At 39.1% G+C, this 25,488-nt stretch overlaps 5 protein-coding genes and 1 long non-coding RNA gene across 6 annotated transcripts in view; 4 read left to right on the forward strand and 2 right to left on the reverse strand.

Annotated features, from left to right (window-relative positions):
* Positions 1–7,165, reverse strand: part of LOC124411175 (lachesin-like) — a 222,130-nt gene extending 214,965 nt beyond the window's left edge. Inside the window, exon 1 of the mRNA XM_046890124.1 lies at positions 6,609–7,165. The gene's annotated coding sequence lies outside the window, so the exon portion shown is untranslated. The remainder of the gene's footprint in view (positions 1–6,608) is intronic.
* A 4,427-nt stretch (positions 7,166–11,592) lies between these two features.
* LOC124411266 (major facilitator superfamily domain-containing protein 12-like) lies at positions 11,593–14,895 on the forward strand. The gene is made up of 6 exons (XM_046890310.1): positions 11,593–11,837; positions 12,382–12,664; positions 12,880–12,994; positions 13,102–13,482; positions 13,940–14,193; positions 14,635–14,895. The coding sequence occupies exons 1-6, from the start codon at positions 11,651–11,653 to the stop codon at positions 14,753–14,755; spliced, it is 1,341 nt and encodes a 446-aa protein (XP_046746266.1). The 5' UTR covers positions 11,593–11,650; the 3' UTR covers positions 14,756–14,895.
* Positions 12,381–12,817, reverse strand: LOC124411267. Its single transcript, XR_006929659.1, has 2 exons — positions 12,747–12,817; positions 12,381–12,650 (listed from the first exon to the last, which is right to left on the reverse strand). It is a non-coding gene; the product is annotated as an uncharacterized LOC124411267 (long non-coding RNA).
* Positions 14,896–17,229: 2,334 nt separating the features above from the next.
* On the forward strand, positions 17,230–18,210 carry LOC124411317 (tryptophan-rich protein TspO-like). The gene is made up of 3 exons (XM_046890390.1): positions 17,230–17,474; positions 17,606–17,821; positions 17,956–18,210. Exons 1-3 carry the CDS (start codon positions 17,364–17,366, stop codon positions 18,118–18,120), a joined length of 492 nt encoding a protein of 163 aa, XP_046746346.1. The 5' UTR covers positions 17,230–17,363; the 3' UTR covers positions 18,121–18,210.
* A 2,404-nt stretch (positions 18,211–20,614) lies between these two features.
* LOC124411318 (tryptophan-rich sensory protein-like) lies at positions 20,615–22,282 on the forward strand. Its single transcript, XM_046890391.1, has 3 exons — positions 20,615–20,772; positions 21,499–21,711; positions 21,953–22,282. The coding sequence occupies exons 1-3, from the start codon at positions 20,662–20,664 to the stop codon at positions 22,115–22,117; spliced, it is 489 nt and encodes a 162-aa protein (XP_046746347.1). The 5' UTR covers positions 20,615–20,661; the 3' UTR covers positions 22,118–22,282.
* Positions 22,283–23,495: 1,213 nt separating this feature from the next.
* Positions 23,496–24,481, forward strand: LOC124411001 (tryptophan-rich protein TspO-like). Its single transcript, XM_046889807.1, has 3 exons — positions 23,496–23,627; positions 23,812–24,027; positions 24,160–24,481. The coding sequence occupies exons 1-3, from the start codon at positions 23,517–23,519 to the stop codon at positions 24,322–24,324; spliced, it is 492 nt and encodes a 163-aa protein (XP_046745763.1). The 5' UTR covers positions 23,496–23,516; the 3' UTR covers positions 24,325–24,481.
* Positions 24,482–25,488: the final 1,007 nt, after the last annotated feature.

Genomic DNA, 25,488 nt, shown 5'->3' on the forward strand with positions numbered 1-25,488 from the left:
AATAACCACGGCAACTGGAATTGAGATAATTAATTCTAACGCTGGTTTCTAGTGGGTTCTCGAAGGCCTTGAAGCCGGCCGATAACCCCAAGGCTCGACGACACAGTCCGGCGGGACACTCGAGTGGTTCCTCTCACAGTCACGTACGACCTGGAAACCTCAAAGTTAAGCGTCGCATGAACCGGACGAACCGATCGTGTCAACCCTTGAATATCTACGGGTGATTTGACGCAGACTGAATCGGTACTTAAACTGCATTTCTCTAAAGAACTAGAGACTGGTCTGAAGATTTGGTGGACGTAACTTTTCAAAAAGTCAGTATGTGCTGTAAGTTATAGTGGTTTCAAAAAATTCATGTTACATGTTTTCTGTTTGAAGATCAAAAACCACATTTCACGTAATTGAAAAGAAAGTGTCATGCATACCTTAATTTTTCAGCAAGACCTTTTGTCTGTAAGCTTGAAGGTACATCGTTAGTCCAATTGGACTTCACCGGGCACTTTTCCCTTCAGAAAAGTTAAAGTCAAACATGATACGGGAAATCTCGTCTATTCACAAGACTTTAAGGAACATAGAAAAAAATGTACGTCGTTATATAGTATTTAACTCGTTGTCATAAAAAAATGAAGCGGAAGAAAATCAATGGACTTGAATCTTGTGACGAGAACAGTGTCTTATAAATTAAAAATGGATGAACGGTGTTATACCTTCAACCTTACTACAGCCAACTAGTTTTTCCAAAAAATGAGCTTTTGGTTATTGGAACAGTAAACATGAGTGATGAACTTTAAAAAACTTGCAGCAGTTACAGCACTCGTTAAGAAGATTCGTATCCTTGCATCCTATACAAATCTGCAGTTCCAGCGATTTAATGGTCCTCTTAAGGATCCCAAAATGCTAAACGGGCAGTTCCAATCGACAATTGATCAATTCACGGACACTTTAACCCTCCTCCGTTGTTAACCAAGTGATGAGAGATAGATAGAAAGCCGTCTGCACTTCGGGACGTGCGTTGTCGAGCTTTGCAGTACGGTTTCACATCACAGGGATGAATATCGCCCATTACGGAGAAGTTTAAACGAGGACAGTGGCAATAGAGAAGGAGGAAAGCTACGGGGGTGTTCTGGTAGCCTGATACTGTTTTTGCAAACAGCAGTTTGCCGGTGCCGATGCGAGATTGAGCACCGTGTCGCGGGGTCACGCAGCAGACGCGATATGTAATTGGTTCACTCAGGGGGAAACACGTTTTGCCCGCACCAGCAACATCCGCCCCTCTTTCAATCCCGCAATTCAACTTGCACCCGAGTCCAACCCCTTCCTTCTCTCCCTCTACTCCCCCCAGTAGGTATCATATTAGGCTTTGTTTTCAGCGTCGTTGAATGTGCCAGGAATACCTTCCCGAAGTCTGGGTCAGCTGCACGACCCTGTTCCGAAACCCAAATTACGAAAAAGGCGAACGTGCTCGAAAATACTGTCGAAAGAGTTCAAATCAGCTTGATAACGTTCTTCGAGTGACCTTTACAAATTATACATGACGATTTTGAGTAACTGCGCATGTCTTCGTCATTAGCGAGACGTATTAATAGTTCCAATCTCTTTTGCAATTAGGGGACTAAGCCTGGAACCAGCTGACCACGTTTAATCATCAGCCGATCAACGAGCTGGCTCAAACAGCGTGAAAATGTTATAATTCCATGCTTTCGACTCTTTGATGTATGAGGAGGGTTGTGGGCTGAGCTTTGAGGTGAGCCCAAAAAACTGTAAAGTCGAACCGAGGGCTGAGCTTGTCGCTGTCTGCAATTTAAGGCGCTGCACGTGAGACCAAGGGTACAGATAGGGCGGGGAAAAATATTTTTCAAAAGGTTTGTCTGGTTCTTCAATAATCGCCGATGTGGTCGAGAAACTAGGGCAGAAATCCGGCCAAAGTGGTTTCGATGAATCGAATTTCAATGGTAAACTTTTGTCCTAATGGTTTAGTTCGTCATGCGTCGTATACGGGCGGATAGCTAGTTAAGCTAATAATGCGAATTAGGATTCAAAGGGTGTTTCCTCCGCGCGAGTCTCCGCGTATATATCTGCAACCGCCTCCTCGGCAACCAACCGTGCCTTCATATAATACCAGGTACCACGAGGGTGAACCTGACGCGCCTACTAAAACCGCGACTTAGGGGTGGCCGCGGCCTGAAACTCGTAGCAGAGTCCCATTCCTCGGAAAAGCTCGAAAACATTAAGCAAGATCAGTCAACCTCATAACGAGAAATTACCGGTGATTTAAATTTCAGGCATCGCTGCGGGGCGCGATTCGCCCTTGATGCCATTTCCGCCCCCTCCCCCTGGCTTGGCCGCATCGATCTCGCATTGTTTGATCTGAAACAGTTTTAATTGGCTTTTTCCTCTTTCTTATTTCTCATTATCGGCTATCGGGAAGCGGGAATAAATCAAGGAATGAATCACCCCACACCTCCCCCCCCCCCCCTCGCCCCTTCATCCCTCTTGATTGATTCAAACGGTGTGCAGCAATATCACGTTGAAGCCAGGAACTAATCGTTTTAAAACTTTTCATTTCGCTTCCGTGATTACTCCGAATAAGCAAAGTCGTCATTAGAAAATTCGGTAGAAACAGTGTGCGATTGTTTATAAAGAATGAATTCCTGACGACTGCACGTTTCGTTGTCTGCTAAAAATTAATGCGCACACGCATGTATCCGAGAACCACTGTTTGCCAGGGCGACCAACCGTCACAAATTTAAACGACAGTTCACCGCGATGTATGTAACCTAAAAAATTATGACAATCGTCATTGGCAGTTGTACTCAAATTTTTGACGTTAGAGCCAGTTGGTCGCAGTGGAAAACAGTTGTTTCAGGATTTAAGCTCTTGCGCATTAAATTTTAGCGGACGACGGACCATGTGGTCGGTAGGAATTCACGATGCATGCATTATTAAAAAAAAGAACTGCATGCAGATATTGCATTTCCGTGTTCTCAGAGAAGCAATTATTTCCGCTTGATCAGAGTCTAGGAAAAGGTCAGTGTTGAGGCCAAGAAATCGTGTATAAACTTTTCTCCATAAACGAGATCCACTTAATTGTTTCAACAACTTCAGAAGTGCTAGCGAGTAGAAAAAGTTCAAGTTCTTTGCCTAACGTTCAGCGCATGATTAGCTGCATTTTAAAAGAATCCTCAAAACGACGGTGGCTGACAGTGATTTTTGAAATTTATTGCACTCGATACATTCGTGAAAAACATTTCAGGAACATAAAAATGCAATATCTTTCCATTGACCATAATAATGGACGATATCATTTAGCACAATGTCAGTTCCTGTTCTACACTATATTTCTACGATATAATTGCTCTACAAAATTTTTCCAGATTTCCAGCGACCAATGATGTAACGAAAGTTTATACTGGATACTCAACACCAAAAATTAAAAATTCTTGAATATAGAGACTGATTCGTTGTGACTTTACGATTTGAGAGCTTTACGGTGAACATACTTGATATTCCACTTCCCATAACCTCAAAACCTCGATACCCTGGCTAATGAGTTTCTATAAGCAGAGCGGATGTAGAAAAAGAGTTCCCAGAAAATCAGTGACAACAGAATCGGCGTGATGTACAATTGAAGAGTTCGCAGGTTTGGCGTAGAAATAAAAGGAGAAAAAAATAGGGGCATCCGGTTCGATCGGGCAAAAGATAGGCGCCCGACGATCATTCAATTGGGAATTCACGTCCCAGAGCAGCAATCAACGCCACAGCTACCCTGTGAAGATTAATTATCGAAGAAGGTCGTATCTAAATGCCATCGTCAACAGGGTCAGAATCGAGTGATAAATGGCTCGCGATTTTTTCTCCTCTCCTCTCCTCTCCTTCCTTATTCCTGCTAGTTTTCGCCGTTTCTTTCTCCTTTCCTTATCCCGAGAAGCCTTCTCCTCGTCTAAGGTGCTTTTCGTCCCCGTTAACACGTCGAGGCATTCAGTTGCCTTATTGAGTTCTTGAAAGATATCCAGCGTCGACAAGGAGCAGGAGGAGTTTTTTCACCACCTCGTGATGGAGACTCTTTCACCGATCAATATTGCCTCTTCCTATTTGTCGTCAACACGCGCTGATCAATGTTCAACTGACATTTTACCCCTTAGTAATTATTGTCTGCACAGTTCCGTAAACGTCGAGCAATTACTCAATTTTATATCCCGTCGTTATAGCCCGATGATAATTCACCGTTTTTTAACACATTGTATTCAACTCCAAATACGTTACATTATTCTGCGGACACGAAAGTGTCCAACGATCAATCACACATCGTAAAATACTTTTTATATGCATTATAATCCCCCGTCATTAAGGTCAGCCTGTTACATTATAGCCGGTACCTATATACAGTGAGTAGTTAACGGTCGAACGGTCTAACGCGCATGCGCTAAAATTCTAGAGCAAAAGGAATTGTTTGGTCAGGTTGACCAACCGTCATAAGTTCAGATGACAGGTCAGCTCAGAATGCAAGTAACCTCAAAAATGTTGATCGTTCTAACAAAAAGACTGCTTTTGTTCTTGAATTTTAGCACGGACTAGTTAGCAGCGTTGCCAACCCTAAAAGAAATTCTTTGGATCTAAAGAAACTAGAGTCCGTCCAGAAAAGAAAAGTTCTTTTGTTGTTAAGAAATATTGTACTAATTTTATTGTAATTATCGTGATATATTTCTAGGAAAATTGTCCATCTTATAAAATGAAAAAATTAAATAATGTGTTATGTACTTCTGTATTTATTGAGTTTCAATACCGTCAAACACCACTATCGAAAATTAGAAATATGAATAATTATTGTCGTGCCATCTAAGAAAGAAATCTAAAGAAATGTTTCGGCGCCATTTGAAGAAATTTTCGTCTGATAGGTTGGCAACGCTGCGCTTTAGACCATTCGACCGTTAGCTATACTCACTCTGTATACAATCTCATTTACGACGAATCGGTGCTCAGCAAAAGCTCAAAATTTACCATTGCATGTATTTCTTTAAATTTTCCAATTCGTTATATGACAATTAAATTTAAACGGTGCAGATTTTTTGGCATGAATTTGAAAAGATGGTAGATACGCGGCGACGAGGTCGTTCGGTTTAAAATCTCGTTAGGCGATTAGGGATGCTAGAAGAGATAAGGAGAGAAAGAGGAAAAGGAGTAGCGGCCCGGGGGTCGAAGTAGTCGATCTCTGGGGTAATTATGTCGGAAAGGAAAGTTCGCCGGTTGATGCATGGGTCACACTTGGTGTCCCGGTTCCATACAACTTCGCTAAAACAGCTGCTCCAACTTTTTAACGGCTTCGCGTACAACGTTTGCTCCATAGATCACTCCGCACCTCCGTTAAGTATTTCGCCAGCGTCAAACCCGCGGACTTGATAGACTTCGCGAATTTCATTATAACTATACGGGCGGTCCAGTTTCCCGGCATGAAACCACTGTTCACAAGATCCTCTCATAAGCCTCTAAATTCCTCGAACTGACCCAGATTTTTCACCACTTTTTTCACACCTTTGGTTGGGAGGAGATGAAATTTTGAAAAGAAATTTTCGACTCTAATGTAATTGGAATTATACCTTCGGCCGAAAACATGTAAAATCCATCTAGTTTTTCTCTAAGAAAAATAGAACTGAATTGGTTTTAATATTTTGAATAGATAGTACGATTTATTTCAAACCTTGAGAACAGTGCCGATGGAACTTCGAACAACGAATCTTGAATATAAAATCAATAAATGCAACGAGAAATCTTGTACATGGACTTCATTTCATGTCATTTAACTTTCTTCGTTCTAATTTTAAATTCAAACTTAACGGGTATAAGTCACGCACATATAATTGATACCTCTGATCGTATCGACGAACACAAGGTACTGACAGCTCTCAAGATAGATAAACTTGATCCTATAATAGCCGAGGAGAATAAAAAGGTTAAAGAGAACAAGTCGTGCTTTTTGTAGGTGATGTAGGTGTGTATATAGTACAGTATATAGGTGTAAAAGCATACATACATGTATATACAGAGTGAATTTTAAACGACTGCATGGTCCTTCGTCTGCTAAAATTTAGTGCGCACGCACTAAAATTCGAGAGCAACTGTTTTACAGAGCGACCAATTATCGCTAACCTCAAAATTGTGCGCCTTAAATTTTAGCAGAAGACGGAACGTGCACTCGTTAGGAATTCTTTCTCGCTTTCACAGCCATGCCGAACCTCGATTTAGTTTTCATAGTCGTGTGGCGCAGTTGCAGGAGCAGAATTTTAAGACGTGGGAGAAACATATATAGCACGGTAATTGCAAAAGAATTTCCCTGCCCCTGAGAGCACCTGATTCAACACATTGTATAAATCGCAAAGATTTTTTCCCGAGTTTCTGTCCTCACTTTTTGCCAAAATAGTAGACATAACCTAAGATTCTTTAGTTTCTACCTAATTGACATGCGAAAAAAATTCACAATGACTCACCAAAGACGAAAAATTATACTGTAATTTATATATATGTATATATAAAGTTTTTTATTAAGCAGTTTCGCAAATTTTCACACGTAAGAAAACATGCAGATTTTTAGTTCGGAAAGGTTATAAACTCACCTTGATGTGACTGTGCGAGGTTGACCAAATTTCTCAAACATTTTCCTCCAAGTTGTGGCAGACATTTTTTTCACATTATTTTGTATCACTCGCGACTCGTTGGAACTTACACTTTTCAATATTCATTACATATGCATACGAGCTTTGTTGACTATTTTGATCTTCCTCGAAAGAATTTATCACCATACTCACTACATTCACTACGACTTATATATTGTTGATAACGGAAGATCACTAGTTAATAAACTGCATCTTGACAATATTCAAAGCACAGTTACGAAGTTATTAATTATATTTGTGAAGAATTAAAAATAGTATCAAAAGCCAAGTACACGGTTTAAAGTTTGACGCCTTCTCAGCTTCATCTGAACTTTCGCAAACTCGTAAACTCTGGGTAATTATTAATAAGAAATTACAGATTATTACAGAAAGAGAGAGAGCAACAGCGAGCGAGATAAAGAGACAAAGTAAGGGAGAAGAAGGTTAAATTGCTTGCACATTGTTACGGTCCGACAAACTCGCTCAGCGAACTGTGAACACAGAATCTCGAGATCATGTTTCTGTTTGAACCCTCGGCGAGTAACTAAGCTCAATATCGTCAACATGCTTTTGTCCTTACAAGTTTATATTATGAATGCCCGGTGCTGCGATCACCTTTTCCGACCTCTGACGCGAAACTATAAACTGACGCCGTTGTCGGTCTGCTGCGCTCGAAGCTGTAATAATTCTATAGTGACGATCCTTTAATTTTCATCCAACTGTTAATTTATTCTACACTCTAGTTTTACACGATTTCGACTATAGTTCATACAATTCTTGACAAGCTTTATTATAGACGAATGTTTCGTTTCACTATTAAAAATAAATTTTTACTAATATAATTGTTTATACAAGTGTCGTAATTATTTTACCCACTGCTTATACCGCTTTGATAATGACGAAATTTTTACACTCGGTCAATATACGGTGTAATATCTGTCTACATCAAAGCCCTCCAGTATCGATTCCATCGTTTCACCGGCGAGCCACGTTTTCTCGGTGGAATTTCATCATCGTCAGAAGGAGTAGGATCACAGCTGGTTATCAGCGGTAAAGTACGAGTGGAACGAGGTGGGCTGGAAGGTTTTTAATATCGGTTTGTTCTTTTTCTTTTTTCACCAGTTTTTTAATAAACATTTTTTCAAAAGTAAACGCCTTCTGACCTTTCATCTCGCGCAATTCTACTTTCGCCATTTATATATGTTAAAAAAAAAAAAAAAAAAACGTGGAAATAATTGTTTCTCAGAATCAGGATTTCACCTTAAACCTCATACCTTGTACCCTTCGTCACCTTCTAAACTTTGAGATTAAAGACACTTTGAGAATTGTTTGTACTCTGGAATTACTTGAAATGGAAAATAAAAAACAGTGATTCAAAGCCATTCCGTTAGTGCTGAAAATTGGTTGAAGGGTCAGAACATCTATTTTTGGTCTTCAAGATAAAATGAAAACGTAAAAATTGTACGTTTTCATGCAATTGGTATCGGTTCATTCTAAAAGTTCTAGAACATGGAAACGAATGTTACAAATCTTGTAATATTATTAATGGAAGTTTTTAAAGCTTCGTTTTTCGCACCGACTTGTCTAAATAAACCGATTGAGAATTTATCCACCTTTTCTATCCCTAGTGTTTCCACTTTTTATTCGGTAATATTTTCACAGGCCTACGCATGATCAAGGTCTTTCATTTGTTTCTAGTTACCAACAGAGTTCGTACCAACTGAATCGCGTGTAACAGCGGCGCGTAAGAACCGCGTAAGCACACCAGATACTCAACTTACAAAAGGTAACTCGGCAAGTCGGTAAGATAGAGGGCGATCACGTAGAGATCTTCAATATTTCAGAAACCGCAGGAAATCGTACAATTCAATCAAATCATTATTCGCGTAGTTTTAGTGCATTGAGATTTCTAGCTACCAAAAATACGTTCGATCAATAAAATGCTTAACTTTCGAGCTAATAAAAATACTTGCACAATTTTGGCCTGAAAAATGCGCGATTTTGCAAATAACAAAAATTTGCAAATATTTCCAGATACAAAAAAATTACAAAATATTAAGAAATATAAAAAAAAATTAGTACAATAGTGTCCAAGCGATTCAAAGCTCGCAAGAACATTTAATCTGCCGCTAATATCGATATAAAATGATGAAAAAATTATATCAATCATACGGATCATCGTCATAACTCAGATTAAACTTAACAAAATCTTTTGAAGACGTCTTGAACTTCTTTTCGCCGAACATTTGACCCGATTTTTGAAATGCCATCTCGCGTTGGTTCTTCTCGCAACTTCCTCGTCACGAGTGTCTTTCATGGGAAATTTTCGACTCGCATGCCTGAGAGAATTCAGCTTGTCTGGCCGTTGGCCGAGTGTCCGGCGCGTCCCGTTGAAACCTTATAGCAGCGAAGAGAAGCATCGCATCGCATCGGGAGGGTATCGACTCGCAAGACGTCGCGTTGTGCGGTTCGGTTCAGTTCGCCTCGGTTTTCTCGTGTACTTCTCATTGTAATCTCGGGTTACAGAGCGGCTCGTCCTGTGTTACGTTATTACACTCGACTCCAATAGACCGGCCTGAACACGAAGGCGGTGCGGTTCAAAAACGGGTCGCCTTGCGAATTCTGGTCGAAAAATACCCGAGATTATCAAGGTAGATTTCCGCGCGGATATCGAGCCGCGATTTTACCCGACGCCATTTTGGATAACTTTGAATCGATCTTGAATCTCAAGCCGTGCAAAAATACCGTGAAAAATAATCCGCGAATATCGTTTTTATTGAGAATCCACGGATGATGTGACAATTTTTAAATTCTAATTTATATTGTAAATCAGATATCACGCTTGCCTTAACAGATTCATCTTAACGAATTTCTGGAGCTCGAAGGGCAGAAGTGTCACAGCGAACGTGAGAAAAAAAACCTGTTTTGGACTTTGACAAAGTTTGCGAATCTCCTTGGTTGCCAATTACTGTACGGAAATTCGTTTTTATTAAGAGTCATAAATTTCGCCCACGATTCAACTTAACACGCAAGACCATAATTCCAGATTTGGGTACCGAAGACTCCTCGAAAGATCGGTTCGCCGAGTGAAAGCGGCTTGCTAACCGTTCGCAAGAACTCGGATACGTCCGGACACACGCGCTAAAAATTATAACAACATAAGTAAAAGACCGCGTTTGTATAAAACTGTGTAAAAATATACGTATCGCTGTATTCGCGGTGGAAATTTGTCAGAACGAAGGTGAGTCACGCTGTATGAAGCCTCTTAAAAATCGGTACGACTGAAAAGTGTTTGTTATTATGACGAGACATTCTGCCTCGAGAAATACATTATACGCAATAAAAATAGGAAGAATAATTATTGAATACGGAATAAACTGAAGACGATTTTTTTTTCCCTCTTTGTCGTTAAATCTACAACATTCTTGGCTAAAATGTTTATTTTAAAGTCACCTGCGAATTCCTGATTCATTTATTTGCTCTTCGTATTCACGGTCTTACTTTTTCCTCGATGTTGGATTTACCTGAAATCGCAGTTCTCTTCCTGCTACAATTGTAAGTACAGGTAAATATGTCAAATGCATTGAGGCCGCGTTTTATTTAAAATTCTTATCGACCTGCAAGTCAATTCCGTTATTCTTCTTGATTGCTCGTATCGCGGATTCATTCGCGTGTTCAGCTACTGCGGTGATTTTATTTCCCGTTAAATTTTCCTAAACTTTTTTTTTTCCTTCTCGAAAGAAGAGCAGTGAATTTCTTTAGAACACATAATTGCACTTTCCCATCGATTTTTTATACGTTAATCGGATATATTCTAATACCTTTTATCAATTTATTATTCTGGCAGAAAAATACATCCGTTAGGCTCTAATTTAAATTTTAAAATATTGCCACTTACTGACAGAAAGAGGAATGAATTCCTTTTACTGTTTTTTTTTTCTTCGTTATTTCATTGGTAAAAATTTCTATCCTTGAAACTTGAAACTTGAATATCTTGACACTGATGTTGAATCATTTAATTTAGCAAAATTTCGAGTATACGTAATTGCAAGAGGAACTAAAACCTCGTTGCTTATATTTTCTCCACCGAGTAACCAGTTCCCCACAAAAAAAAAAAAAAAAAAAATTCGTCTTCGACACGGATCTGTTGATATCAAGTAAAACTATGGCATCAACAAACGATGAGTGCAGCTATGGTTGAAACGCTGTCACATTACATGCGTGTGTTCATATATCATGTATAGGTGCACCATTCACTTCCGGCAAGAAAGTAAACAGTCGCGTTATTCAACTCCTGCAACAACATATATCTTAACTCTATACGAGTATCTATGAACGTATCAGTGGATAAAATCCGATTAAACATCACCTTGTATATCCACCACGATACTTATAATTCCAAAACAGGTTGCTGATATCGTTCCACACAACTGACCTTAATTCCCACTGTTCGGATACGGCGATTAACCTTAGAACAGTAACGCTATTTTTTTTTTTTTTTTTTTGCTATAATCTTGTAAAATCCATCTCTCGGGAACATCATACTGTTAAGGGTCCCATATAGGCTCTCATCTTCTTTGTTTTTTAATAAAAGAATAACTTATTTCTACTCTCGGATAATGAAATTGAATTATGGTGTCCCGAGTCGAAAATGTAAACAGTTTCCTTGCGGCGGGAAATTTAAATTCACGCGGAATGTTTTTTCACTCCCCGTAACGCAATTGGAGTATCCACGCAATTGAAATCTAATGTTTATGATTATACGTTGTAGTAACAAGTGCAGAAAACTTTCAAGTGCGAGAAGTCCAAAAGTACCAGAAAAGAGAAGAAGTAGAGGAAGAATAAAACGAACCGAATCGTTTATCATCGTCAGCAGCAATGCGTTAATCGTCATCCGCCAGTTGCAGTTGTGGAGTTGTGAAATCAATTCGCCTGAAGCGAAAATTATGAGATGAAGACTGAGATGCGGAAGGGCACAAAATTCTTCCATTAAACCATCAACCATGGATATTAGCGGGGAACGGATGCCTTTGGTGGAGGGAAAGATCTCGAAGACCGTCAGGGCGTCTTACGCCCTCGGCCATGTATTCAACGACCTGGCAGCCGCCATGTGGTTCTCCTACACGCTCCTCTATCTCCAGAGAATAGTGCTTTTCGAGCCGGTAACGGCGGGCGCGATGCTTTTGCTGGGTGAGTTTGACGCCAGTTTGGAACTTGACTGGTTAAAGATTTACCCAATTTATGGTGTGAACAAAGCGATGTAGAAACTAAGGAAAAGTACTAATAAAGATATCGATATTCAAGCTATGAGGGTGAAGTCAAGCCAGATAGTTTGATTGGAGTAGTAAAAAGGAAATAAAAAATCAAATGAGTTCGTGAATTCGAACTTGAAAAGAAACAAACTTTTAATAATTTTAGACCAATACTTTTTTATTGTGTTAGCTTTTTTCAATGCTGAAAACGTGTTGATTTTCCTGATTTGACGAGGTTCGTTGTAATTTATACGAATCACACAAATTACAAAGAAATTTTTCCAGATTTGCAAAAAACTGTACGAACTTTGTGCACTTGAAACAGTGGCATTCGAAATTATTTTTCCTAAAGGAAATCAGTTGAGATTCTCTTAACGAGTTTCAATTCCATCAACTTTAGTTCAACTGTTGAATGAATTTTATTTCCAACTTTGATTCCATAATTTTATGTGTACTTCAAATACGACCCTTTTATTCTTCAGGACAAATCGTGGACGCCCTTATGACACCGGTCTTCGGCGTCCTGGTAGATCGCTACGGCAGCAAAAAAGCTTGGCACGTGTTGGGCTCAGTCTTAGTCAGCCTGAGCTTTCCCGTGATATTCGGGACATTCCTGGATGTGAGAAATCCATCCGCGACGTTCGTCTACGTGGCTAGTATATCCGTTTTTCAAACCGGATGGGCCGCCGTCCAGATATCACATCTTTCGATGATTCCAGCTCTCGCCAGATCTCAGCTAGCCAGAACCGAGCTAACCGCAATAAGGCAATCATAATTTTTCACGCCAATCAGCATATCGGCCATCGATCGATGTGTATAACGTATAATCTTAACGATTTCAATTAACGTCTTTTCAACCTAGTCGACATCACGTGGTACTAAGAAGTCTGAGACTTCCTAAAGTGCTGCCTAATTGTTTAATTCCATCCCTCAAGTGTCCTCACCTTATTCGACTACCGATTTCGGCTTCTGTTTTTCAGGTACTCAGCCCAGGTCGGCGCAGCTGTAACAGTCTTCGTGGTTACCTGGATAATCCTTCCAACCCAGGGTGACTCGGTTGTCCAGGTGACGATAAATGACGCTTACAAATTCCGGGTGAGTATTCGATGCTTGCATCTTTGGAAACCAAGGCGAAGACGTGAGCTTGAAACGGTCTCTTTCAGGCAAATCATCATTTGATCCATACAATTACCGATTTACAGAACATCGTGATCATCTGCACGGTGATCGGAGTGACGGCGAGTGTCTGCTTCCACGTCTTCCTCAAGGCGAGACACCTGGAGGATGGCTCCCTCCCGCAGAGTCTGCAGAACGACAAGAACGGCGATCGATCACCCCTGAGGAACTCGTCCTTGGCTGGTCGCAGGTACTGGTCAGGAACAACCCTCCTTCTGAGGGTGGCCCTCCTCTACGTCGCGAGCCGACTTTTCATCACCCTAGCCATGGTTTACCTGCCACTATACATCGAGGAGTCAGCCGTTGGGGGAAAAGAGGCTCTGGCTACCGTTCCCTTGGCTTCTTACCTCGCCTCTTTCGTCGCGGCGCTTTGCCTCAAGCACATCAACAGGTCCTGCGGCACTAAGGTTCAGACCCGCTTTGATAAATGATCGGTAATCAACCGGTTGACTGGTAATGCAGCATATATGCACAGAAAAAGAAAGTGTCCAAACTGGTAATGTAGCATGTATGCACATTTTTTAATAACTCTGTTTTTTCTCGATGGATTTGGACAAAAATTAGTACACTACCGTTTCGAGGGTCGCCGAATCCAAATTTGAAAGCCGATTTGAAATATTCAATAAAAAATTTGCCAGGACTCACCTCTACGTTCACCCTCACGGGGTGAAAAATTGAACGAATAAGTTCTGAAATAAAATCAGGGATCCAAAAAAAAAAACCGGTACCAATTTTGGTGTGATTTGGTCGGTTGTATGTGGCTACCAGTTTGGCACGAAAGCTGGAAGAACTCGTGCCAGTCAGCCGGTTAACAATAAGAATGACGATGACTGGTTCGAAAAATTAATAGCAGATTTGTTGAAGGCCTGTTATCTCATGGGAGCACTGATCGGTATCCTGGCCTCCCTGATCATAGAATTCGCCGGAAGCAACACGGGGATCGTTTACTTTGTGGCGATTTTGATAGGGGGCGGAAGTTCCATCACCATGGTCACGTCTCTCAGCGTGACTGCGGAGCTGATTGGGCCACGAACGGAACGCAGTGCTCTTGTCTACTCGGTGGTGACGTTCTTGGACAAAGTGGTCACCGGGCTGGTGGTCATACTCATCGAGAAACTGTGAGTCATAACCACGTGCATCATACTACAAGAATGTCAACAACCACTGTTCATGTCACTGCACTGTGACGAAAAAACATTGGTTGTTGCTTGGTACTTGCTACATGATCACTATGTTTTGCCATCAAATACTGTTGGAATGGTTCCAAATTATGATCTGTGGAAGTCCACATCGCATTTTTGTTGGATTATTGGATACCTACTACATGGTCCCAATGTTTTTTTATCAAATACTGTTAGGATATCACCAAATTATGGTGTGTGGACGTCCACATCCCATTTTTGTTGGATTATTGGATACCTAATACATGATCCCAATGTTTTCTGATCAAATACTATTAGGATGACTCGAAATTATGGTTTATGGAAGTCCACATTCCATTTTTTTCACACCGTATGATTGCGATTTCACTGACTTGTGTTCTCCCTTTGCATCAACAGGAGATGCCTGGACAAGGGTTTGTGCCCCAGCTACTACCGGGACACCTTGTCAGTCGTTTGTGCTGCCTCGATGCTCCTGGGACTTCTCGCGTTAGCGTCAGTCGCGAGATGCCTGACTTGACGATTAAGCTTCTTACAATTATGCACCACCCTTAAGAGCCAGCCCTCCGCGCTATTATCGAATTCAGCACCAATTACCTGGCCAAGTCATCCGTGTCAAAAACTTGCCGGGGAATCAACTACTCGAAGACAATTACACATGCACCCTAGATTTATTATTAGAAATTTGACAATCTTAATGGTGATCTTGTTTCGCCCTTAGCAGAAGCAGTAAGTTTAATCTATCTGTGATTGGATTCCAAGATAAATTATACCGACAACGATAACTGTGTACCTAATGATAAAATCTGCAGCAATTATATGACAATTTGTATCATAGAAAATACATGGAATTTTAACGGAATTTCAACTCTGGTTCAATTCTAAAGCTGTAAAAAAAATCTGAATTAAATCTTTCTTGTTTCATGCTGACACTGTCCATTTTTCGAGATTTCAGATTTCAAAAAGGTTTTCAAGCCTCGATTTGATAACAGAAGAACAGTCGGCGAATTCATATAGAGGAAATTGGCATTGTTCGTATGAACAAACGTTGTACTTTCAATAAGCACAAAAGTTATTCTCCGAATTGTGATATCCGCCTTGTTATTGTGATTCCACGTACTCATGGCGTAACACACGCTGGTATTTCCATTGTTCAAATCTAAGTGATTCACTGATAAAAATGTTCGCTAATCACGGCAATTTTTTTTCTCTTATATCCGCAAACAGATTCTGGGAGCGATCGTTGATCACAAAGAAAAGTAATTGGAGAAGAATCAATGCAGAAAAAACAGTAAAAAAATAAGTAGCATTTCTTAAAAATTAAGATGCACGTAGATTTAGATATGGAATTATGCAATTCCGCATCGATGTTAAATCTTTCTCTTCTTTTTTCTATAAAGAATACTTTTATTGACAATTCCATCTTACGATTCTCATTTTATTATTACTAATCCTCATATTCGTTACGTCTGATTGGCACTTATGTAACTCAGATGCCAGTCGATATATTGAAGCGTTATTAACCACGTAGAGGAATTTTTATCTACACAGACAGATCGGAATGTACTTGTGTACCTATATTTGTATCGGAAAAAAATCGCCCATATGCCAGTCATTACAATCTGTTACCGCATCACCAAAGGTCGCGATAAGTCTATCAACGAGCACGGTATTTCCTCATGAGTACGTAATCACAATGAAAATTTTTTTTCATACATGTGAAAAAGGTTCAACAGTTTTCGTTTTTTCTATAGTATCAATCGTATACAAAAATTTTACGAAGAATTGCGTAGTTTCAATTTTTTTTCTGACATCAATGTGTCAATTTGGAGTAAATGCAGCTGATCGATTTTCAAACCGTTCCCAAAATAATATCTACTCTAAGGCCTGATCGATGTTCGCGATAAAATGTAACAAACCACGGTTATGTACACGGCATTCGTTTCCAGTTCATTGTTTCGCTTGGTGCCGCAGCTTTTTTGCATTATCTTTGGTTACGCAAGCGGAAAACGTATATAATGAGTCAAACAATACTTGATTCATCGACCAAAAAAATTATGATTTCAAATATGAATCATAATTATAATAAACAGAAATGATTTTGATTGAATAATGCGCAAAATTATGATTTTTTGCTCTTTTCCTGATATGAATATTACAATTTTTCCGCCATCGAGTTGGGCGAAAAATGGGAAACATATCGAATTTATGAAAAAAAATGCCAGGATAAAGCAAGAAGATGGAAAAATGGACTCAGTTGAATTCATATATAATAAAAAGAATAAAAAAAAAAATAACGAGAAATAAAATTACACAGAGCCAAAAATAATTTTATTTTTATTCGCATTTGGAAATTCGATATTTTTACTAGAAAGAAATCTAAGGTGACCTTGGCCTTTCCTTACTACACTCACTATTAATAAAGTTCTTAATATAGCACAATTTTATGCCCTATATGTTAAGCTCGAAAATTATTGCCTGAAAAATTTTCGTATGGAATGTGCTTATCGCACGATATTTGGCCATTCCATTCAAAATGTGACACACCGTGAATATCTTAATCCCGCATACGTAAGTATGATTTGATATGTACAGATGTAACGAGCTGATCCGAATTGGCTATAATTTTGCGATGACTTAAAGGGGATCTTGATCAGACTAGGACTTTCTATAATCGCACTTGGTTACGTATGTATTCCTGACGTAACTCGCAAGTGTCAGAGAACTTCTGGGATCATAGTACATATATTTACGTTACGTAAACAATACCACGTTACGTAAACAATACCACGTTTCTTACTTATCAAAGGCCTCATTTTCAGACAGATGCACCTGAGGAAATGGATTCTGAACCAGTAACTTACTTTTTCGAGAAGTCAATTACGTTGGCAATGCGGATTCCATCGCAGATTCCATTTACCCAAATTTATAGATACAGCGATTCGGGTAATCGATTATACAATGTTCCAGAAGTTCTGAGACGAATGCACCTAATAGTGTCAAAATTTTATCAATTTACGATGCTGAGATAATCTCGGTCAAGCATCTGATACGGGTGATCGTGTCATTATAACTAGGTGGAACTGTCGAAAGGCCATTAGTTCCACGCTTATTCTCACGGAGTCAAGATGGGCGAGACAAAACCGCACAAAATTTGGCTACTCATAGTTGCCATTATCGTGCCAAACGCTGGTGGTTGGGTCGGAGCTGCTCTGTGGCAAGACAAGGACTGGTTCGAGGTAAGCTTGAAGCCACTCGCCCATTAATTTGTCTTCCAATTTCCATTATCGTCGGAAACCATTTAACGGAACCAATTCCGTTTTTGAAAAGAACCGAACACTAAAACTCGCAAAAAATTTTCACGCCATAGAATGAGGTCGTGCAACCATCATGGAAGCCACCAAATTGGCTTTACCCAGTCGTCTGGACGATAGTGTACTCATTGATGGGTATCGCTTCTTACTATGTATGGAAGGACGCACCGAGTAAGGAGAAGCTCTACCTTCCACTCGGAGTTTACTGCGTTCAGCTGATCGTCAACTGGTTCTGGACGCCATTCTTCTTCATCTGGCATATGATCCTCGTGGTGAGTATAATTCTCGGGATGAAATGTGCCGTTAATTCCGTTACGCATTTTCGTCTGGTGTTAGTTTCACTTGCAATATCAGAAACCTGCTTTCCGGACCTGTGAATTCTTATACAAGAAATTTTTCTCCTTAGTCACTGATCGACATCGTGATCCTGTGGGTGCTGATCGTTATCACGATCTACTTGTTCTTCAGGGTGTCAAAGAAGACAGTATTCATGCTGGCTCCCTACATCGTTTGGGTAACGATCGCAACTGCTCTGAACGCGAACTACTATCACCTGAACAAGGATCTCTAAACCGCAGCTGTGATAATTCTGCTATTTATTTTACCTGCTCATAATTACATATTTATGTAACTGAAATAGAGTAACATAAGCGTGAATTCTTAACGACCACACGGTACGTTGTCTGCTGAAATTTAATGCCCGGGCGCTACAATCCGAGAGTAACTATTTACCAGGGTGACCAATTCTCTGACACCGACACTGTCAACATATTTTAGGTTAGAACTCTCGTGTGAGTTTATAATGTTTGGTAACCTTTCCAAGCAGTTGTTCTCGGACTATAGATCGTGTACATTAAATTTTAGCAGACGACGAACCGTGCAGTCTGTAGGAATCCACTCTGTATAATAGAAGATCACGTGAACAAGTGAAGGGAGCAGATAAACGATTAAGTGACAATCAAATTTTATATGATACTTTTATATGAAAGGTTTGGTGATAATAAAACTAGTTACTGATAAATCAAATTGCGAGTAATGAAAATCGATTCTCCAACTATTATAAAATCAATCTCCTCGTGGTACGCAGGAATTATATTTACAAGAAATATTAAACAACGTATAGATCGTTCCTGCAAATTTTTTAAATAAGCAATCTCGTCACCGCCAAAGGCGTGAATGGAATCCGAGCAAACTTTAGACTTACGCAATATAATCACCGGAAACTTCTCTAGGCGTTCAAACACTTTTGTGTCAACAACTAAAGGAGGAAGATTGAAAAGCCATTTGAGTAAAGTCATCGTCGAGCATCAAATAATATTCCAACGGTTTACCTGCAGAGAGCCAGTACAAAGTTTGCTTGGAAATTCTGATGAGATCATTGACTCTTTATCGAAGTATCGCATGTCGCCATGAGTCGTTCTTTTCAGCTTATTGTTTAAGACTTATTTCAATATTCTAATACGTAATTTCAATCACATTCGTCCGCGCGTTTATGGCTGCTGTATGAATATTGAATAAAGCGTGCGAGATTAGTCATGTTTTACGCTAATCTTACACGGTAAATATTGTGAATCATGTTACTGCGATCAAAGGCACAGGTGATAACGCCGAAAATATCACGTCAGCTGATATCGATTAACATTTGAAGGGCCCGCGTTACTGAGCTTTTATCAAATTTATTCCGATATCGCGATTCTTTTAAAGTGAGAACGCTGAGCGCCGACCAACATCTCGTGGCTGTTCGGAGAATCTCGATTAATTGTTCGACTAATTCATAAAGTTTTAGGGTTATGTGTCCACTACATCGTCGCACGAAATAGAATTTAATTAACAATTAATTTTATCTCCAATTCGTTGTTATAACAATAATACGAATGTTGAAAATTATTTACAATAACGTGCCATTACTCTCAAAATGTGAAGCTGTTATTAGGATTTTCACTTTGCGATGCGTCATCTGGTGGAAACAAATAAAACTAATGAAACCAGACTGACAGCTGACCGTTGACCATGTTTTTCGCCTATGGATAGTGGAACAAATATATTATTGATATGTTTAATTGATTTATATGACACGAGTAATTTGAATAGCCCAAGAATTGTGATTCACCTCCATTAAAATTAAAAACTTAGGTTATGTCGTGATAAAATGGCGCCGACAACCGGGCTCTGACGTCACGAGGACATTTTTCAATACGTATTATACCACTGAAAGATATCAGTGTATATATATATATATATATAACTTAGAGTGGTCCTGATTTACGGTGTTGATGAATCCTCCCCCCCCCTCCGCCCCGAAATGAACTTCAAATAATTTAAAAACAATTGCACAATTTTTTCAGATTTTTTTCCGCTTTGTGATCGAAGTTTCTTATGGAAATGAAATGGGAAAAACGTTTTTTCTCGATATATATTTTATTGTAAGAGTAATAAGGTTCCAAAAAATCTATAACCGCGGGGTTTTAGTGGGCATTAGTGCAACTATCTGAAAAAGAAGTACACATCATCGTACCAGGCATTCTAGATGGATTATTTCGATAAGAAACTTCGGTCACAAAGCGGACTATCTTAATAGTAAGGTAAAAATCTGATAAAATTAACCATTGTTTTTGAATTATTTGAGGTTAATTTGAGGGGTGGGGTCAAAAAAAATCCGTTGACACCCTGATATAGTGGTGAAAAATTAGTGGAAAGTTACTGAATCGTCAGTGAATCAGCTCTTGTCGTATTTGAAATTTCAGCAACATGCTTATAGCCACTTTCGGTAATCTTCCTTATCAGAGCTCAAAATCTTGTCTTCTTCTTCTTCTTTTTCCTCAACGCCGAATTAAATATCTTTATGAACTGTACACATTTCTGTTACGTAAGCAATCCTACGCTTGACACTTATTGAGTGCCACTAGGTTCCTGCATGTGAGTAAGTATTACATGCCTGTAACATGCTTTCATCTTTTGGACTAATGCATCATATAGATGTCAAAATATTATCAATTAGCGATTTACGGATTACCCCTGTCTAACAAAATTAGGCCTGGGGGCTCGTTGTGTTATAACTAGATTGTATCGGCGGAAGGACGTTTAGTTCAACTTCAATTCTCACTGACTAAGGATGGGCGAAAAAAAGCCAGACAACATTTGGATATTCCTCTTTTCCGTTGTGCTACCAAATGCCGGCGGATTGGTTGGAGCCTCTCTCTGGCAGGACAGGGATTGGTTTGAGGTGAGCTTCGAGCACAATTCATCTACCTCGATCATTTCGCAAATTTTATCCACCTTTGAACATTTGTTTTCTCCACTTTATACGTGAACTGCCGAGTGTAAACCGTCCAATTGATTGTTGATAATCCATTGATAAACGAAAGAGTAAAAAATTCTCAACATCCTAATTATTTCATGAAATCCATAAGGACTTCGTCAAACTCCGTGCAATTGACGCGGGATTTTTATCCACAATTCCGAAAATATGTTAAATTTTTCTTTGTTGATTTTAGTTTATCTATTTTTTTTACCCATTTGTTGCTTGGCTGTTATTTTATGGTATTTTATTCAACGTAATTCCTTCCAACAATTCTGCAAACTGTTATCAAATCGTTTAAAAAATATCCAAAGAATGCGATTGTGTTATTTCATTCTCGAAAAATTACATACGTTGTAAAGTGAAAATTTGGCTAGAATTTAGCATGAAATTCAGCGAATCTATTAAATGTATAAGTGCTTCTACTTTCTAGTTCAAAATGAACTTCAATAGTCATAAAATGACACTATTTTCTATTTTTGCTTCGTTGTCGATTGCAGAAAGCACATTTTTACCATTGAATATAATGACGTGCCTCTATGCACATTCATAGTTATCTATTATTATAGGTTCCAAGAATTTCACGGTGAAAATAAAACGCTCTCAAATAGATTCTGTGATTTATTATTAGTGTAAATTTTTTCCCACCAGAATGAAGTAACGCATCCACCATGGAGACCACCAAACTGGCTTTTCCCAGTCGCTTGGACGTTGATATACTCTCTAATGGGGATCGGATCGTACTACGTCTGGAAGTATGGCCAGGGTAAAAACCTCTGGATCGCGCTCGGAGTTTACTGTGTTCAGCTGATCGTCAACTGGTTCTGGACGCCGTTCTTCTTCGTCTGGCATCTGATCCTCGTGGTTAGTATAAGTAATTCTCAGGACCAGACCTCTCCGATTCATTACTTTCGTATTGACTGCTGGTTTTCCAATTTTTCTGAAGTCTATCTGAACATAATTATTTTTTGTGATTTCTCTTCTCCATTCCATAATTCATTCCCGTTGTATGTACACACCTTCGACCAATGCTAGCTCCACTTGCCATATTATAAATCTGCTTTTCAGGATTTCTGACTAATTATTTAACAATTTTTCTCCTCAGTCACTTATCATCATCGTAATCCTCTGGGTGCTGATCGTCCTTACGATCTACGTGTTCTACAGGGTGAACGTAAAAGCGGCGTGCTTCCTGATCCCCTACATCGCCTGGGTCACAGTTGCTACCGGTCTCAACTCTCACTATTATCACCTCAATAAGGACCTCTGAAGTAATTTTTTTTTATTATGCAATTTACTGTACTTGTACACGTGACTAGATATGTGACTACCTGGAATGATGTGTACTTATGTTACGTAAAAGAGAAACATGCGAGCTCAGGTTTTTATACCTATATGATGTAATAGATCCAGTGATAATGAAGTAAAGTTACATAAAAAATGGATAATCGATTGCAACGTGAACGTTGATTACAGGCGAAATTTTATCTTCCTACACTTGACACTGCTGGATTAATCCCATTAGTGAGTCAGTGATGAATTAGTAATGATGAATCCTCAAAATTTGTAAGACAGTATTCGAAGCCGCGGCTTATTTGGCAACTATATACTTGACAATTTATCGGAACATCAATTAGACCTAGATTCTATTTGTGCACTATCCTTTTGTGGAAAAAGCCGTATCGTATTGACTCACAACGTAAGCGCATAAAATCATCGCCGTTTTCTTACCGTAGTGGAAATGTTCGTAGACTACAAAGTCTACGTCCAATTATATTACATTGAATTCGTAGTCAAGTGAATCAAATTTCAGAAGTCACAAACCTTGCGAAAACTCATTTGTAGACAGTAATAAATAACTCAAAGGATGACATTTACATCTCATGCCGTTTGCAGAATGTAGGCAACCCGACGGGCTGCGGTGTTCACTCATCGTCAGACTGATTCGGCTGAGACGTAGGGGTAAATTTCAAGGACTAAATTCTCGGTTTCTAGGTATTACCGAAGAGTGAAGGCACTCTTCAGCGATTTTTGCTATCATTTTGTTTGACCTGAAATAGTTTTTGACATCAAGCGAACGCTGAAAATAATTGCAGAGCCGAAATAGAACCCGAAGCGTGCAATTGCAGCATGGCCGACTGCATTGACGTAGCTGCAATTTTTTCGGCTCTGCGATTATTTTCAGGAATCAACCAATTTTGAATGACAGTAATAATAAGTAAAAAATGATTTTACAATTTGATCTAGTACGAAAATCGGAGAATTTGAACCGTATCGTCAATGACTCGCATTAAAAATTTTCCAAAACTTTGCGAAGTAGGAGGTTTTCAAAACCTGCAGAGTAAAATAATCAGAAAAGTATCGATCTGCGAATTTTACTACAAATACAGACAATATTGTGTATTTGTCCGTGAAAATCATACGAAAAAATTCCGGCTGCATATCTTAAATAGTCAATTTCGCAGGATCTTCCATAGAATCAGTTGACAGCAGATTAGGGAGCATCAGGTTACTATGGAAGAGTGCGATTTTTATCTGGTCATGATCGATGACGCGCTGATTAACGCACTGTAGTGATCCAATCGTGAGATACGAAGGTTCGTGATATTATAACTAGATAGTAGCGCACGTAGGCGAATCAGTTTAACAGGGATTTTCGTACATTTAATATGGAAGAGAAAAGAGCCGATAACGTGTGGATTTTTCTCGCCGCCATTGTGGTGCCGAACCTTGGCGGTTGGATCGGCTTTTTCTTCTGGACGGAAAATGACCAGTTTGAGGTAGCCCTTTAATTATGACCCAACAATTCTTCTTCCTTAATGGCTATTCCCCCAGGGTAGGACGTGCCAAAACCCAATAATTAATCAAACCTCACAAGTTTTATCCAAGTCAAGTAAGCTGTGTGCAGAACAAAATCTTTCAGTACAGTCAATGGGGGTAAATTTCGTATTCGTTTCGTATTAGAATAGCATCGGTCATCCATCATGGAGGTTTCCAAATTGGGTATTCCCCATAGTTTGGACGGTAGTGTACACGCTGATGGGAATCGCGTCGTATTACGTGTGGAAGGAAGGACAGGATAAAAAAAAGCTCTGGATCCCTTTTGCTGCGTACGCTTGTCAACTGATCGTCATCTGGTTTTGGACGCCGCTCTTTTTTATCTGGGTTTTAGTACTTGCAGTGAGTATAAGTTAATTGCAGGTTATTCATTATTGATTAAATTATGGTATGGCAAGATAATGTTTGCTTCCCTTTTCATTCTTTATAAGCATTCCCAATTTCCTATAATGTTTCACATCTTTCTTTCCTCAGGCTCTGATCAATATCGTTATCCTGTGGGTTATAGTCTTCGTTACGATCGTTCTGTTCTGCAGAGTTACAAGGAAGGCGGCGTTTTTCATGATCCCTTATCTCGTTTGGGTCACGATTCTTCTGGCGCTAAACTCGCACTACCATTACATGAACCCAGAACTATGAGCCATTTATTAATTGCCTACATTACACCGTGCCGTTGACATATTTTTATATGCTTAATACATGTCACACGAATATGAATCAGTATGCCAGGATAATTTTACATACGATAATAATGTGTAATGCGAGAGAATAAATCGGACGTGATGCATCAACAGTCGAAACTTTTCTCTGTCGTATTTTTGAAAAAATCTTCGATATTACACGTCTCACATTATACACGAAAATTATCATTTTTTACACCTCGATCTGAAAAATCGTAATTTTTTCCCGATAATTAGGGATTTTTTGAATCGATGCAAAGCAACTGCTGGGTCTCGACACTTATGGATGACTTTTCGTAATGAATATTTTTTTAAATCGTGTAATCATACAATAGGAAATGGTGTAATCAAGGATCTGTACAAATTTGACGTGAATTGGTCGAATCGATTTTGATATTTGCTCCACACCGTTGGTCCACATCGCGGCCAAATATCTTTTGCATATTAACAATAAGTCCGTTGTCAATTAACATTTTTCAATAAAGAAACAAACTGAAACTTCATAAAACCTTTTACTAATGGTCTGCAAAAATCCGACCTTCTAGTCCTTCTAAGATCTGCTTAAAAAAATCCTTCAAAGTCTACATGTTTTTGGGACAAACCCTAATGGTAGTGCCCTGAAGTGTGTTTAATGTGGTAGATTTAAGAGTTTTCACAAGAATCTATCTCATTCTTTTGTGAAACTTTAAATTGAATTAGAATTTCTTGTAAAATGGTCGTGCTATTGTCAGAAAGTGCGCTCTGGTCAAATCAATCCGAATAAATATCGTAAAGATTTTTCGTCTATTTATTTCACCGCAAAACAGTCGGTGTGATTATATTGAATAGATTTTTCGATTATTAATTAATATGGTGATTTAGCGATGCTGGCTGACCTAATAACAAAGCGGTAATTCAGAAAAATTTTCCGAATGAATGTGATGGATTCCCATAAAAACTTTTGAATCGATATCACTTACTTTGACTATTATCAACACTTACGCGTCTCTAACAAAAAAAGCTACTGATATCGCTATTCTACATACATTGCCGAATACGAATACATGAAAAAAAGTTTCGTTTTACCCAACAACAATGCTAGGAAACGTACACTTGTAACTCAATTACAACTAATTGCAGAAAT

The sequence above is a fragment of the Diprion similis genome, chromosome 10 (assembly GCF_021155765.1).
Source record: "Diprion similis isolate iyDipSimi1 chromosome 10, iyDipSimi1.1, whole genome shotgun sequence".
Classification (NCBI taxonomy): domain Eukaryota; kingdom Metazoa; phylum Arthropoda; class Insecta; order Hymenoptera; family Diprionidae; genus Diprion; species Diprion similis.

What these genes read in the sequence shown, in the direction of transcription:
- LOC124411001 (XM_046889807.1), top strand. Translation starts at nt 23,517, where the DNA reads ATGGAAGAGAAAAGAGCCGATAACGTGTGGATTTTTCTCGCCGCCATT. An exon ending in CGGAAAATGACCAGTTTGAG is followed by an intron (nt 23,628 to 23,811) that starts GTAGCCCTTTAA and finishes GTTTCGTATTAG; the next exon opens with AATAGCATCGGTCATCCATC. An exon ending in TCTGGGTTTTAGTACTTGCA is followed by an intron (nt 24,028 to 24,159) that starts GTGAGTATAAGT and finishes TTCTTTCCTCAG; the next exon opens with GCTCTGATCAATATCGTTAT.
- LOC124411317 (XM_046890390.1), top strand. Translation starts at nt 17,364, where the DNA reads ATGGGCGAGACAAAACCGCACAAAATTTGGCTACTCATAGTTGCCATT. An exon ending in AAGACAAGGACTGGTTCGAG is followed by an intron (nt 17,475 to 17,605) that starts GTAAGCTTGAAG and finishes TTCACGCCATAG; the next exon opens with AATGAGGTCGTGCAACCATC. An exon ending in TCTGGCATATGATCCTCGTG is followed by an intron (nt 17,822 to 17,955) that starts GTGAGTATAATT and finishes TTTTCTCCTTAG; the next exon opens with TCACTGATCGACATCGTGAT.
- LOC124411318 (XM_046890391.1), top strand. Translation starts at nt 20,662, where the DNA reads ATGGGCGAAAAAAAGCCAGACAACATTTGGATATTCCTCTTTTCCGTT. An exon ending in AGGACAGGGATTGGTTTGAG is followed by an intron (nt 20,773 to 21,498) that starts GTGAGCTTCGAG and finishes TTTTCCCACCAG; the next exon opens with AATGAAGTAACGCATCCACC. An exon ending in TCTGGCATCTGATCCTCGTG is followed by an intron (nt 21,712 to 21,952) that starts GTTAGTATAAGT and finishes TTTTCTCCTCAG; the next exon opens with TCACTTATCATCATCGTAAT.
- LOC124411266 (XM_046890310.1), top strand. Translation starts at nt 11,651, where the DNA reads ATGGATATTAGCGGGGAACGGATGCCTTTGGTGGAGGGAAAGATCTCG. An exon ending in ACCGAGCTAACCGCAATAAG is followed by an intron (nt 12,665 to 12,879) that starts GCAATCATAATT and finishes TCTGTTTTTCAG; the next exon opens with GTACTCAGCCCAGGTCGGCG. An exon ending in ATGACGCTTACAAATTCCGG is followed by an intron (nt 12,995 to 13,101) that starts GTGAGTATTCGA and finishes ACCGATTTACAG; the next exon opens with AACATCGTGATCATCTGCAC.